Below are 15,824 nucleotides of genomic sequence, written 5' to 3' on the forward strand. Positions count from 1 at the left end.
GAAATTCAACTAAGCTCTCTATTTTGGATTGTTTTGGCCAGACTTATATGTGTGGTTTCTATAGAGTGTCTATATAAGCAAAACAAATAAGTATAAAATATAAAAAAGATGGTGAACACAACACCTTCAAATAGCCTCCAGTAGTTTCTTGTAATTAATATCTGTCTGGCCTGACTGCAGTATACATTCCTGAGGCAATGTTACACTTACATTCACAAATACAACTGTGTTTAACACTACTAAGAAGAAAAGGACGAGGAGGACATCATTTATGTCTGTGTTTTACTGCTTAAACATTTTAATGTGAGTGTCCTTAGTGAGACCACAGATACATAATAGGATATCCAGATGTAACATGTGATTACAGGCTGAGCTGTCCGTCAGACAAAACTCGGGGCACAAACCACATTCAACTCATCATGTGACTTTGTCGTAAACAGGAAGCAGCTGATCTTGACTTCTGCCTGCTTCTACCAAGTAATGTATACAACTGTTTTCTTAAAAACAAATCAAAACTATGGTCTAAACACTGGTTGAATTTAAGTAACCGTGCCACCCTGTCGGGGTGAGTAGACGACGACACTCTGCTGAATTTTAACTCAGCTAGCTAGCCGTTTAGCTTGGCTAAGCTACCTGACATTTCTCCTGACAGCCTGCCGTGCTAGCTAACTTAGCATTAGCTTAAGTGTTGATACGGAGCAGAGAAAGGAGATTTAGTGAAGTTAGTAAACTGCTTGTACATGTTTTGTACTCTTAACTAGCTACAAATGTTTGACTTGTTCGTTATAGGAGCGTTTAAACGTGTCCTGTGGGGGTCATATCGGGTTTCTGCTTCAGTGGAGCTAACTAAGTGACAGCTAGGTGAAAATATGTGTGTTTTTCTGTGCAGCTGAAGGAGAGGAAGAGAAGAGCTGCCCTGGACTCAGACTGAAGTCATCAGACTCGCAGCTCAGAGAAATACTCTTACATCGTGTCTGCCGAGGGGGATGTCAAGCACAGCAATGAAGAAAAAGGTAAAAAAGCAGAGGCTAATCATTGTAGCATCACAAGCAGCGGTGAAGTACATTTACTGCAGTCCTGAGGTGCTTGTACTGTACTCGAGTACTTCCTCTTCATGTATCTACATTGTCTTTTAAACTTGAAGCTCTGGCTGTCTTCCAGTACCTTAAAAATCTCCTGGAAAAGCTGCTTTCAGACTCAGGATTATAATGGAAAATACATATTTTCATATGCAGTAAATGAGAACTACAATTCATGAAATATGTGTGACAAATTCACAGGCATTTTGGGGCGTAAGACATTTTACAAAAAATCCTAAAAATCAGTTAAAGGTGCTATTTGTACGAAAAGTTTGGTTTTTGAGTCTCATTCACAACACACCTTCACGGAGTGTAGCCAGAACAGATAAACCAAACACTGACTCTAGAGGGGCTCTTTCATGTGTTTCGGTTTGTAGCAACCACTGTAGGGAAGGATGGTACGAAACGAGGGGTGTTCAGTTGGTTGCAACGCCCAACCTCACCACTAGATGCCTTTAAATGCTACACATTAGACCTTTAAACCACCCAACGATATACAAACCAATTAAATTATCTATCTCAACGAGCTACAAGATTAAATTTATTTAGCTGGCACTTTTATCCAAAGCTACTCAGAACAAGTAATTAAAATGTGCGTAATAACATGAACATGCATAAAAATAAGGGGTCATTCTGTTAAATAACGAGTACTTTTCTTTTTGTTACCACAAGAACATAAAAGTCCTTGTAATACTTGTGATAAAGCATCACTGGTCATGAGAGTAAAGGAGAGTATAGACAAGATTTTAACTCCAGAGATGTCTGATCTGTTCCATCTGCTTTCAGGTGTTACTGATGGGAAAAAGTGGGTCTGGAAAGACCAGTATGAGATCAATCATCTTTGCCAATTACATAGCCCGAGACACACGCCGCCTTGGAGCGACAAGTAAGAGTTGTTTAAAGAAAAAAAGAAATGCCACATGAAGATAATTTTTTGATGCTGGGAGTTTCCTAAATCTCATTTATCATAACGTTACATCATCCCTTGTTAAATACAGTTGACGTGGAGCACTCCCATGTACGGTTTCTGGGCAATCTGGTTCTAAACCTGTGGGACTGTGGAGGGTAAACTGCATTTATTCATTATTCACCATCTTTTGACCAGCTTTGATAATTCAAGTCTTTCTCCTAATCTGAACCCCTCTGTTAAACATTGCTCTGTGCTTCCTTTACCCATTAGACAGGACACGTTCATGGAGAACTACTTCACCAGCCAGAGGGACAACATTTTCAGAAATGTAGAGGTGCTTATTTATGTATTCGATGTCGAGAGCCGTGAGCTGGAGAAAGACATGCACTACTACCAGTCGTGTCTGGAGGCCATCCTGCAGAACTCCCCTGATGCCAAAGTGTTCTGCCTCGTTCACAAAATGGATCTGGTGCAGGAAGACCAGAGAGATTTGGTAAGCTTAACAATTTTTATTTGATTATTAGTAGTGGTGTTCCTGTTTGACGTGCACATTTTTAACTGTCTTATACAGAAGCATGTAAACGTAAGAAGACATTTTGACAGCTGTGTTCACAGGGTCACCAGAAACTAATGCTGCTGCTGTCTGTGTTTGGCACATTACGTGCTCTTAGTGGCATAACTATATATTTTTAATTGTAAATTATACAAATGTCAGAGTACAAATCTGTGTTCCAAAATGTTTTGGTGTGTTGAAACAGAGAAATAAAACGACACCTTCCTCCCACTCATCTGAAAACTCTCAGAAAGAAACAGAGAAGAGGATGAACACAAAATAAACAAACAAAATAAAATAAACATGTCACATATACAAAAAAATAAACAAAATGAAATAAAATAGGGAGATAATTACGATAAGAGAGATGTTTACTGTGCTTGCTTACTTCAATGACTGGATGCTTTGAGAATCAGATGGGGGAGAGCATTTACTGCTGTATTTTGCAGGAATTGGCCTCTTGAGGAATATTTCCCATTTTGTAACAACAGGAAATAATTTAAATCAGTCAGCCAGTTGTGGTTGAAAGTGGATTTGGGCTACGTCTCTGGGCTGAGTGAGGGAAAAGCAACAACATGCAAATCTTTCTCAGTGACACTGGCTGGTAGAACAAAAAGTAATTTGACCAGAAACTGACCAGCTTGAGACATTTATTATAGGCGTGAGAATAAAAGGGATGGTAAACCATTTTCTAATATTTTAATTGAAGAACAACAGTTTATTACAGAGAAAAATCACATTGAAATCATTGCTGTGACATGAATCAGCCAGCTGTGACACGAGGGATTACCTCGAACAAAAAACGTGTAGATAAATGACAAAAAATGTGCAATATTATTTTTTAACTTCAGTTAAGCTGCTTACAAAATCTCATATCCAGATAAAAAATAAATATCACAATATGGCACATTTCTATATAAAGTCAGTGATAACAGTTTACATAACATGGAAAGATCTTTCAATGAAGCGTTTAACAAAATATATGAATCTATAAAATCTAAAAATACTAAATAAAAACCCTTTTCATCCATAGTTGCAAACGAACGATAGGCCTAAAATTACAGTTTTCTGGTCCGTGTCAGACTTTTCACACAAAAAAAACGTCCATGCGACAGAAGTAGCCCTTCTTTTAGGTACAAGCCGCTCGTTTTGTCTGTAGTTTATCGTCATCTCACATTTGCTGATGACAAATGTTGACAAATGTTTTAAATATGGAAAAATATTAAAGCAGTAACAAGAGCTACAAAAACAACTGGCTTCATTGTTTTGAAGGGAGATGTAAGATAAAGGAATTAACCTCAACCACCTAAAGTAAACCTCAATCAGTGTATTCTTTATTTGGGTAGGATTTATTTATTTATTTGTCAGTAATGCTTAACTGAGGAAGAGTACTATATTGTAATTACATCATTACTATCTTTAATGTTTTTACAGATCTTTAAGGAGCGTGAAGAAGATCTGAAGAGACTGTCCAGACCTCTGGCCTGCACGTGCTTCAGGACGTCAATCTGGGATGAAACCCTGTACAAGGTTGAGACATTTGACGGGTTGTATGTACAGATGTCGGATGGCAAAGTAGACACTGTATAAGAGTTTTTTAAATGTCTTTGCAGGCCTGGTCCAGCATAGTGTACCAGCTCATCCCAAACGTCCAGCAGCTGGAGACGAACCTGAGAAATTTCGCGCAGATCATAGAGGCAGATGAAGTTCTTCTGTTTGAGAGAGCCACCTTCCTGGTGAGAGCAACTACTTCCTCTGCTGTCAACGGTGCCCTGGGCAGAAAATCTGGATCTAGTAATGAAAGTCTTTCTATTTTATTGGTGTTTTTCAAACGCAGGTGATCTCCCACTATCAGTGCAAAGAGCAGCGTGACGCTCACAGGTTTGAGAAGATCAGTAACATTATCAAACAGTTCAAACTCAGCTGTAGGTAAGTTCACTCCACGAACACACCTTCACTCTGTACATCACCTGCTTCATTTGTATGTTCCTGATTCTCTAATTTGTCTTTTTATCGCAGTAAACTTGCGGCCTCTTTCCAAAGCATGGAAGTGAGGAACTCCAACTTTGCGGCCTTCATCGACGTCTTCACCTCCAACACATATGTCATGGTCATCATGTCGGACCCCTCCATTCGTGAGTAGATGACATTTCTCTGCAGTGAATGCTCATTTAAGAAAAAAAAAATCAGCATAACAAAAATCCATGTCTCCATTTTGTTTCCAGCATCTGCAGCCACTCTCATCAATATCCGTAATGCTAGGAAACACTTTGAGAAGTTGGAGCGGGTGGATGGACCCAAGCACAGCCTGCACATGAGAATGCGCTAGCTGGAGCGTTTGTCCCAGTGGATACTCTCAGCCAATCAGTCCACAGACCGCAGACGACGTCTCGCAGTCCTCCAGCTCTGCTACATATGAGCAGCCCTGCACTGTTTCCTCTATATCTTCACATTCAATCACAGTTATTACGGGAGAAATCATATTTTCTTTTCCTCTACAGTGATCATAAGTGAACAGCGCTTACACTCTGTTGAAATATTTGCCCTAACTCGACGCATTGAAGTAAGATGAATAGTTGTGTTTACTATGAGGGGGGGCTACCTTTGCTGTCACACTTTGTCTTATATAGTAGATTCATTTACTCCATGCAGAGAATCCCAGTGATCGGGGGAATGATGAGCAGCAGATACTGTTTGATTTTCAAATGCAGTTTGTAAGCTGTTACACTTTGAAAGTACGAACAATATAGTTATATTCTGAAAAATATCGGTTGTTTTGTGATTTTTCTGCTGTTATGCTTTAACAATGCTCAACACTTCAACAAAAACATCATATTTGTAGTACATACAGTATGTTATGAACAGACATACATAGGTATTTGCTTCTTGGTTCATGTGGTTCTTCTGACCACAGGGCCTTTTGACACTGCACCAGTTGTCCTGCACACAACATGATTTATGGTGGCAAATGTTTGATGTTTGAGGGGGTTGGACTGAGTGAGAGTGGGGAAGAGGCTACGCGACAGTTCAGTGCACCTGTTAGCGAGTCAACAGCAGTGAATGTGCAGATGGAGCAGTGTGTTAAAACACAATCAGTTCATTTTAGTGTCAAACAGCTGAGTTAATCTTGTTTTAATCTCTGTAAGCATCTGAATTAGCACGTAAAACATTTGAAAACTTGGCTTTAAGACATAAAACATTCAGAACTACATGATAAATAATTTAGCTTAAAAGCAATTTAAAGCAACATTATGTAGAAATTGGCATTTTGTGTTTTGTATTAATCCAAAAGTTCGAGCTGATCTCCTTCACCAGGACTGTGTGGATGTGGTTCGATCATATTTGATTGACAGGGACCAAACAGCTCAACACCAGAATCTGATTTGAATGCTGCTAAACTTCGATTAGTGCGCAGAAGCATGCGACATCACCTTATTCTGTCAGAGCACCTCCCACTTTAAACCAGCCAGAAGAGTACAGGGAACAGAAAGGAAGGATATGGATATCTAATGGAAAAATATTAATAGATTAAATTTCTTCAACCTTATAACATGCTGTTAGCATTGCAAAGGCCATGATCTCAACCAGGTTTGAAATTGAAAAGCTTACAAGTTTACAGGGCAATTCAAATGAGGAAACATGAACTGCCCTGACTTGTGGAAAGTACTTTTGTTTACTCTTTTAATCTGACAGATATTATTACGTGTTCCTTTATATTTGCATCCCAAAACTGAACGACCCTTACATTGAAATAAAAAATATTTAAATGATCAATATATTAAAAAAAAGACACTCAAATAGGGGACAGCGTATCACTAGAGTTACAGCTAACTGCTACTAACAGTAGCTGCTGTTAGCTCTGTTAGCCGTGCAGCTAGTGGTGTGGACTGGGAGTTAAGAGAACCGGGGAAGTGTTGGTGGGACGGGGTTAGCTGGTTAGCATGCTAACTTCAGTAGATATCTGCAACACAACACAAACTACAGAATACACTACAAAGCGTCAAAACTTATCTCCATTTTCTGCTGATAATTTTGGTTGAATTTTAAATGTTATCAGCTAAAATTCTTACATACTGGACCTTTAAACCAATCAAGCTCGCATGTAGACGTCCTTGATATTCAATTAATTATTTAAAAAAAACTGAGGCGGGCAAACTGAGATCTTCATGTTCAACACAGGTTTGATACTTGAGGTCATATATATTTGTGGTGGACCAGCCTATGGCACGTACAGAAGCATTAGGAATCCTTTGTCCATCGTACCCGATCCCACCCATTCCTTCAGAGGCTGCAGGGGATATGCACGCATTACCTCCTGCCTCTTTATTTTAGCCAGCCCTGCTGCAGAGGCATTGTTCCAGCTGCGCTTATCGACACCGCTCATGTGGTTCAGTTGTATCCTGGAATGCAGAGGCTGAATAACTGGAAAATCCCCAGTCCCTCGCCTCAGAGAGTGAGTCTGCAGGATAGAAATGGGAGAGTAACTAAATGCAAACAGAGACAGAAAGTAGCTCACTCGTTTTTATATAAGACTGGAAAAGTACATTTTATAGCTGATAAAAATCACACTCAATTGAAGAAGACTATTTGTGGCGAAAATAGACTGCAAATTGTATGTGAGTCACTTCACACAAATCATTTTTACTGCAAGAACTCTGCTCAGATGTCCCACAGAAGCCAACGTAGGGAAGAAAATGTTGCAGTAATCATCATAGTATGTGTGGTTCAGATCTAACCTGCATTAGGACACTGGAAAATAACTGTTTGTGTGTGTGTACACAGCAAATCACCTCCTCTTGTCTCTCCTGGGTCTGTTTCCCCAGGGGAAGCGGCAGGAGACAAGGTGTACAGGCCCAGAGCATAATATATGTCGAGAGAACTGAATCCCTCTGCTGACGCAACTGAACTCGAGATGTTTACAAAAAATATAATGACCAGCAATTTTTAGTGCTCTGAGGTCCAAAATGTGACTTCTAAACTTAATTTTCAGGTTTTTAATGTTTAACTTTTTTTCCCCCAAATAAGCGATGTGTTCTCCAAACCTCGATTCAGCTTGATCTTGGAAGTGACTTCAACGCAATCAGTTAAACGCACATTCAACTTGCTGGTTTTTGCACTGACAAGAACTCAGAGACTGCATGGACAAAGCAGTATTTTCCTCTTTCTTTTCATGTTTATTGACATGCATCTCTTTACACTCAGCTGAACTGACAAAAGTGTTCTCACAATGGTAGTTTTTCTATACTCTTAATGAGCCTGAATCAAAGTATTTCAGGAAATTTGTATCTCCTGAGTGACACTTAATGTTTCGATGTTGGGCTCTTTTTGTCCTCTATTTGCACATTATGTCGTTGTGGGGACCCATCTGCACTGACAACAGGCCCAGGGTCTGTTTCATTGACTGTCTCTGCATCTGCATCCGTGTCATCTGTCGGGTCTACCCCACAGTCTGTTTGATTGAGCTGCCGCTCCAGCAGAGTGATGCGCTGCTTCAGCCGTTGCTGAGTGTGTGTGTACTCGCTGAGCAGACGGGAAAAGCGAGTCTGAAGACTGTCCAGGGAGGACTCCAGCCTCTCCACCTTCTCCTCCGTGTCCTCTTTCTGTAGCCCGCCGCTCTCTGCGGCGTTCTCGTCCAGCAGACCCTCCTTCATCAGGATCTCCCGGCCCCTCTCCTCCAGAACGGTCTTAGCATCTGGATACTCGGTCACTGCTTCCATCAAGTCGTCCTTAGAGAGGCAGAAGAGATCAGAGTAGCCCAAGCTGCGAATGTTGGCTGTTCGCCGATTCCCCATTTTGCTACCTTTTATGTTCAGGATGCTGATTTCCCCAAAGCAGCTGCCAGAGGTGAGGAGAGCGTACTGTGTGACCCCGTCATCAGCCACCACTGCCAGCTTCCCCTCTTTGATGATATACATCTCTTTTCCTATGTCCCCCTTTCTGCAGATGTAGTCTCCTGGACTGAAGACCTGTGGGCGCAGCTTGAGCACCAGCTCCACCAGCAGTCCTGCCTCACAGTCTTGAAAAATGCGTACTTTCTTCAGAGTCTCCAGGTGCACATTAATAGCTATCTCAGCGCGCAGTTTGTTTGGCAAGTTCTTCAGCACCTCCTGCTCATCGACTGCTTTCTTGTTGGTCCACAGGTAGTCGAACCATTTAATGACACGAGTCTCCAGTTCTTTGCTGACTTTGCGGAAGTGCATGTAGTGTTTGATGGCGTCGATCCGAGCTTGAAACTCGGCACGCGTGGCATTCATGTTGGCGATCATAGAGCCGACGTTTCCTACAATCGTGGCAAAGATCAGCACCCCAACAAGAAAGTCAAAGACCACAAAGAGGTACTCTTCATCTCGCACAGGTGCAGGCATCTCTCCAATGGTGGTGAGAGTAAGAGTGGACCAGTACAGACAGTAGACGTAACTCCGAGTCAGGGAGGAAAACTCAGGCTTGGAGATGTTTGGGAACACCCAAGTGTCCGAGCCCAACCCTAAAGACTTGGATATAGCGTAGTAGATGCAGGCGTTCCAGTGAATGATGACCAGGATGTAAAGCACCAAGTTGCCAATACGAAAGATGTTGGGGTAGTTGGTGCGTGTCTCAGTGCGGTCGAAGAATTCAAACATGCGTGGGAAGCGCAGCAGGCGGTTGAACCTGAGCTGTGGTGTGTGGATGCCGGTGGAGATGTACGCCAGGTCAGTGGGCAGGATAGAGACCACGTCCAGCTTGAACTGTAACGTTCGGACGTAGCCGTCTCTGAGCTTCGCGTGGTCCTTCACCAGCAGGCCTTGTTCCAGAAACCCTGAGACAAGAAACATGGAGCGCAGATTCAGTTGAACAGTGAGACACTGATGTGCCTTCTCTCTGCAAGTCAGCTCATATCGTGGGATGGAGCTCACACAAAGTTAGTGACAGTATGACACAATATGGGACCTTTAAGGCTTAGCACTTTTCTTATGTAACCCAGCTACACAGTGTCTAGAGGCCAGAGGCTGTATTTTAAAATAGGCTACCTGTGCGAAGTCGGACCAAAGTGTCCATTAGGTACACAAAGTCTGAGAGGTAGTCCAGCACCAGCCAGCAGATGTAATTGCCCACCTGTAACCTGTCAAAGCAGGCCCTGTTAATAATAAGAAGAAAAAAAGATTTATTGCTCCAGTTGAAGAGGACATTACACAGTACACCATTCACTACATCCATCACCTCTCTCTGGAGGCTGCAGAGCTCCGACAGATAACAACTGTTGTGTGATTACCTCGCAACAACAAGGAACCAGTTGTAGAGCACCGCTATGGCGATGACGAATAACCAGCGGTAGTAGGCGTTATCGGATGGGGACACCACAAACAAATCCCACTTTTTCCTGAAAGCATGGAGACAATGAAAATGATACACTCAGATACAACTGTGGCTTATGTTTCTGCAAAGATAGACAGCAGGGTAGAAGTGGCTGCAAGATATAAAGCAATGCAATAAATACTATAACTATTACTTTTTGCTTGTGTGATGATTCTATGAGATCTGTCATCTGTAAGGCTTGTGCTGTTTTTGTACCTTATTTTCCTCTGCAATCACAAACACACTCACATAAACTGCAGCTTTAAGGGTGCAATATGTAAGAATTGACCACCTGTCCAAAGTCATCCAAACAAATAGGAGGCAGCATTTTACCAGAGTAGGTAAGTAAGAAGTAAGTTCTATGCAGTATAATTTCAGTAAATATTTTAACCGAACTAAGTCCTGGTCGGAGCTGCTGTAAATCACCTCAGCTGTATTTATTCCTTGTCTTTAAACTGGCCTCTGTTGGCGTCAGAGGCTGTCTTTGGTCCCGGTGGGTCATATTCACTGGGAGGCTGCTGAGCCCGGTTCCATTGCCTGTGTTATAAACACTAAGACAGTACGCCAAGCTCTCTGTCTGGGCGGACTTGAGTCAACTAACGGCCCACTAGCTGCATGGCTAACTGAGCTAACTAGCTAATGTCAGGTAGTAGCGATGGACAAAGATAGCTACAGCAAAGAGTATAGTGAGGTAGCAGTTAGCGGTTACTCTGCTAGGCTGTCCCCTATTTGTTTGGAGCAACCTTTGACTGGTGGCCATATCTTACTTATTGACCTTCAAAACTGTCAAGAGTTGAATCAACACCCTAAAGTGCTGTGCTCTTAAAATGTCTGTGTATATGGTATCAACAGTCATCTAAAAAAAAAATCCTTACGTTTTACAAAGGTAGGATTCTTAAAGAACTGGACTGCATTACTCCCAGTGTATATAATGTACTGTATATCAAAGTGCAGAGTAATGTTTCAGGCGGGCAGACATACCTAAAGTTCCCTTTGGCATCGTTGCCATTGGCATCTTGCGTGGTGCTGTTGCGGCTGGGGGCCATCCTCAGCTCAGGGCCACGAAAGCGCTCCATGAAGGAGTCTGGCCGCTCCTCCTCCTCCAACAAACTCCTGTGCGCCCATTCCCTCAGTCTCACCACCAGGCTCACCAGTCTGGCACACACACACACACACAACAAACACACAGTCACTTACAAGTGAAACATCATGTATGAATCAGAGCTGTTTCTTTAGAAGAAGTTCATCAGATTGAGCACAGATGAAAACAAAGCCAGCACAAACACATCTACAGCTTTCAGCGTGTATCGCAATACCAGACGGCGGGACAAGTGTAAGGGAGATGGAAAAATCACTTTCAACATGTGTGCGACATCCGTTGATTGATCAAAAACATTGTTAGGTCTTAAAATCTTTCTATAAGTTTTGTATCTAATTATCTTCAACTGATCTTTTTGTTTTTCATCAAAAAACATTTATTTTTCCTCAAGTACCTGGGCGAGAAACAGCTTTGAGTAAATCAAGAGGAAGTTTTACACAATGAAAGAAAAAGATGGAAAACCTTCTCTCTGGTTTTAAAGATACAGTATGCAACATTTCCACATCAAATTGTCTATCTTTTGTTGAGATGTTTTCCAACAATGTTCAAACCCAGAGAAGTCCATCAATTCTTTCAAGGTTACACTGTGTTTCATTTGGCCGCCTGTCGCTATGACTTCTGGGTAAACGCCAGGTGATATGTGATAGGTGATATGAGAGTGAGGCAGGAAGTTGAGACTGAACATAAAACTTTAAAACGTTACCTCGTACGTAAACATGAAGCTGACCTGAGTCATGCTAGATACATTTTCATTGGCAGTGGTGGTTGTTTGTCAATGAAGACATCAACTCCCATGATCCCTTGCTACTTCACGACATTATCTACGTCTTTTGTCTAGTTTTGATTGAGAGACTGTTAGTGGCAGAAGTTACATAATGCGTATTTAAGTGTTTCAACTGATGCATATAACCAACATTTTGGTCGTTGCGGTCTTTGTGAGCTTGAACGTGCACTTTTATCCGGCCTGTGACCTTAAAAAGACTTGAACAAAACAGTCGTTGTGACTCTTCGTCATAGGCCGACTCTGATCACTTAATAAAAGCTTTGTGAAAGAGCCTGACGTGGGTTGTCACAGCTTTACCTTGAGATCGCTCCGTTCCTTTGAAAAGAATTTCTGGAGTTGCCACCATGAGGGTCGAGAGTGGCGACTCTGTTTAGCTCTGAGGATGTGTCATCACAGACAGATGGCACCCTGCGAGATAAAAAACAAACATGGTCTTACGTGCTTCTCTCAGACAAAACCTCTGACACAAACACATCCTGACACAGAACGTAATAGTTGCTGTCACCTGCTAAGAATACTCTCGGCTCTCTCGATCTCCTCCTCCAAGACGGTCTTCACCGACAGATTGTGTGGCGAACGGTCTCTCTCCGCCGCCTGGCCTGTCATCTTCAGATCTGCAGGTGTGGGCAAAACACTTGTGTTACACCCTCAGTCATCTATTCTACATGACTGGGAGTGATGAACATGTTTTCACCTCTCCTGCAGTGACACAGTGTCAGCAGAGGAAAGTGTTTATAGTTTACAGGGAGTGTTTATGGTGCGTATGACAGATTATAGTCAGGGGACAGGGGGAGGGAGGACGACTGGGACTGTCTGCCACAGTCCCTAACCTGGCCCGTCACACAGCAGCTGGTTGCTGCGGTGACTGAAGCAAATGCTGCATTGCTGGAAACACAGTCTTGGCGTGATGGAAGTTCTACTGAAACCCGTTTGCATCCCCCGTCCCTGAACCAGGAGTTCAGTGACCTGCTCCCACCCGCTGCAGCGCAGACAGATGACGAGGTGTTTCGGCGACTGTTGCCGCTGTGTGACTAATTGGTGGATCATTAACGAAAACACACACACAGTCCGCCTGAAGCTCAGAGAGCCAATCAGCTGGTCTCCCTCAGGGAGCCACATCGCTTAGGAAACCAGGGTGCAGACTAAAAGCCAAAGGGTTCACCAAACCAGCTGAACTTCTTCTTCTCCTTCTTTTTCTGTGCTTTTTTTTTTGGTTTTTTTAGCCCCGTGATTTCACAATAATTTCCCAAATATTTTGTAGAGTTTCCAAGAAAAAACATTGTAAATTGGTTGTAATTATATAATTAGTTCCAACTAACTGCTAGTGTAATCACAGTACAGTATTTGTCTGCAGTAAGCAATATTGATGTTCCTATTCTCCCTGTAATTACTGCCAAATTACATAGTTATTTCTTGTGATTACAGATCTATAAATAAAGCTTACTTAAAAAATGTACTTAACACTTTCCCTACAATTGCATATAAATATTATGTTTTATATATATTGTTTTTATTTTATGCTTTATTAGGTTGAGCCGGTATTCCCCTTGAGTTTTTTAACATCTCTTTTACAGCAGAGTGCTGTCATTAAAGTGTTTTATTAACTAATTAGACATGTGGATTATAAGCAGTGTGATTAACTAGGTTAGCCAAACAAAAGGAGGTTAAAACAATAGAAATATAAATCAGTTCACGCACACATCTTTAGTCTTACCTTTAGTTTCCGTCAGTAACTCCAATAAAATCCTCACAGTGACTTCACGCAGACACACCCAGAGCAGCTCCTTCCCGGCCAGTCCATCCTCAGAGCCCACAGTGGATGTTATGAGAGGAAAAAACAAACAGCATCCAACAAGTGCAACATCTTCTGCATGTGAGCCTCCTCCTGAAGTGTGTTCCCCACTTCTCCTCTGGAGCAGGTAACACGTGGTGCACCTGGTGCACATGCAAGAGGCTGGCAGGATGGGAGGTGCAGGGCGATGGAAACCTTTGTATGGTTAAGAGGCCAGATGTCAGCTTGAGACTGAGGAGTCTTCTGGGGAAAACTCTCGGCTGTGCCTTTCCACTGCACGTCTCCTACACTGGAGAAACAGCACTGAGAAAACAGACCATTCAACTCATTTGTTGTGTTTAATATTCAGCTTTCATTAATAATTGGGTAAATAAATGATATTACATGACTGATAATTTATATTTGTAATATCAGTAATAATAATCTGTATTTATATAGCACCTTTCTTACCAATGTTACAAGTTGCTTGTACAGCAAAGTACAATAAAATACTCTTCAGATAAGCTTAAAGGCAATTAAAACAACGTAATGCAAATACACTATGCCAAAACCAGTAAAATAAAAATAAATAAAACTTGTCATGTCATATTTTAGGCTTTTTATTGGACATTTCCTTGAAAAAATATTGTTTTCACTATTTTTCACATTTGTGTTCAATAGAGCATTAACATTAACATTACATGGTGCAATAATATTAGAAAATTTAGTTTTTAATTAAAATATTGGCTCACAGTGGTAAAAAAAAAAAAAAGTGTCAAAGTACATTTACTCAACTTCTGCACTTAAGTATGATTAAGGTACTTGAAAATGTCCAAGACTGAAATGTGGCACTTTTTACTCCACTACATTTGTTTGACAGATGCACTGCAGGTACTGGGTTCTTCATGTATATTTAGCTGATAGTCAGCAGACACACTCCCTGATGCAAATGGAGAATGACAATCCAGATGATGAAGGCCACAGGAGACAGCTTCCTCATCACCCAGCTCCCTGACTGTCTCAGCTTTAATCAGATTCTTGGAAAATGGGAGGATTTGAGACTTACTGACGAAGCCTTTGGGGATTGGAGCCAGTGAACAGTAGAGAACAATCTGCCACAGCTATCCCCTGTTGTGCTACAAGACGGCTGATGGACTGTAAAAGAAACGTTAACGAGAGAGAGGAGAGTTAACAAATCAGGTGTGTCAACAGAAATCCCTTGTCACGTTGGAAACATAGGTATTAAAACTGAAATTCTCCTCAGAGTAGAACCAACATAATCTAATGTGCTGTTTCTTTATAACTGTTGTAATGCTTAAAGTCCAGTTAAGTGTGTGTAAAAAATCTTAATAGGCTCAGTCTCCTCTTGGGCAGACAGCAGCAGAGGGGAGAACCACAAACAACAATCCATAAATATGTAGCTGTGTTTTATGATGAAAAAGAGGGAAGAACATAAAAGCACGAAGGCAGCAGAACAAACATAAATCGAGATAAGAGAAAAGAGAAAAGAGAAGCAGGGAGCAGTAAAAACAAAATGAGGATCATAAAAGTGTTGTTACAGGAGTTCATGCAGGCTGTTCTACACTCCACGTGTTAGCTTAGCTTAGCATAAAGACTGGAAGTCACTGCACCTGGTATATATAACACCTGTTTCTACACTAGGTTTTCGTATATAATGATTAAATGTGTTGATGAGTTAGTTTATAGTTGCTGGTAGGTGGAATATGTTTTGTTTGGACAGAGTCAGGCAAGCTGTTTCTCATTCCCAGTCTTTATGCTAAGCTACGCTAACCAGCTGCTGTGTGTGGTTTCATATCTAAGTGATGGACATTAAAATGTCGAACTGTTCCTTTAAATGCAGACTAGGGTTGCAACTAACAATTATGTTCTTGTATTGTTAATTCTGCCAATTATTGCCACGATATATAAAGATTAATAGCTGAAAGTGACGTCTTCAAATTGCTTCTTTTGTCCAGCCACGAGTCCAGATCTCTCTGCTCTTCTGAGGAATTTGAACATTTTAATTAAAGGAGGTACAAAATATATTGCAACACTCACTTCAATCAGATCAAATATGTGCATGAAAACTAATCACATCAGGATATTTGATTCACCATTACTACTCAGGATAACATTGACAGATTAATTTGTGCTTAAAGCTGCTGTAAGTGGGACTTTTTAAAATTAAAATAAGTGTTTTAACTTATATTATTAACTTTATATTCCAACAGTAATCACTGTTATAGAGTCTTTGGTCAGTAACCCATGTCTGTCCTCCCCCTGCTTCTCCCAGAGA

General features: G+C 41.4%; 2 protein-coding genes across 4 annotated transcripts; one reads left to right on the top strand and one right to left on the bottom strand.

Moving 5' to 3' along the window:
* The first annotated feature begins 374 nt into the window (after positions 1–374).
* Positions 375–5,309, top strand: rraga (Ras-related GTP binding A). 3 transcript variants are annotated; one of them, XM_084373360.1, is made up of 10 exons: positions 375–477; positions 890–1,013; positions 1,866–1,965; positions 2,078–2,144; positions 2,260–2,482; positions 3,977–4,072; positions 4,156–4,278; positions 4,380–4,471; positions 4,562–4,677; positions 4,768–5,309. In XM_084373360.1, exons 2-10 carry the CDS (start codon positions 987–989, stop codon positions 4,869–4,871), a joined length of 948 nt encoding a protein of 315 aa, XP_084229486.1. In that variant the 5' UTR covers positions 375–477; positions 890–986; the 3' UTR covers positions 4,872–5,309. The 3 variants fall into 3 exon arrangements, with proteins under 3 accessions (XP_084229486.1, XP_084229488.1, XP_084229487.1); XM_084373362.1 differs by having other exon boundaries at positions 423–482; XM_084373361.1 differs by having other exon boundaries at positions 462–565.
* Positions 5,310–7,801: 2,492 nt separating this feature from the next.
* On the bottom strand, positions 7,802–12,363 carry LOC311269162 (cyclic nucleotide-gated cation channel-like; the record flags this gene model as incomplete). Its single annotated transcript, XM_084373188.1, has 6 exons — positions 7,802–9,338; positions 9,550–9,656; positions 9,792–9,899; positions 10,856–11,029; positions 12,055–12,165; positions 12,263–12,363. 6 exons carry the CDS (start codon positions 12,361–12,363, stop codon positions 7,843–7,845), a joined length of 2,097 nt encoding a protein of 698 aa, XP_084229314.1. The 3' UTR covers positions 7,802–7,842.
* Between the last annotated feature and the right edge of the window lie 3,461 nt (positions 12,364–15,824).

This window comes from Pagrus pagrus, assembly GCF_965226575.1.
Source record: "Pagrus pagrus genome assembly, chromosome: 14".
NCBI classification, from domain to species: domain Eukaryota; kingdom Metazoa; phylum Chordata; class Actinopteri; order Spariformes; family Sparidae; genus Pagrus; species Pagrus pagrus.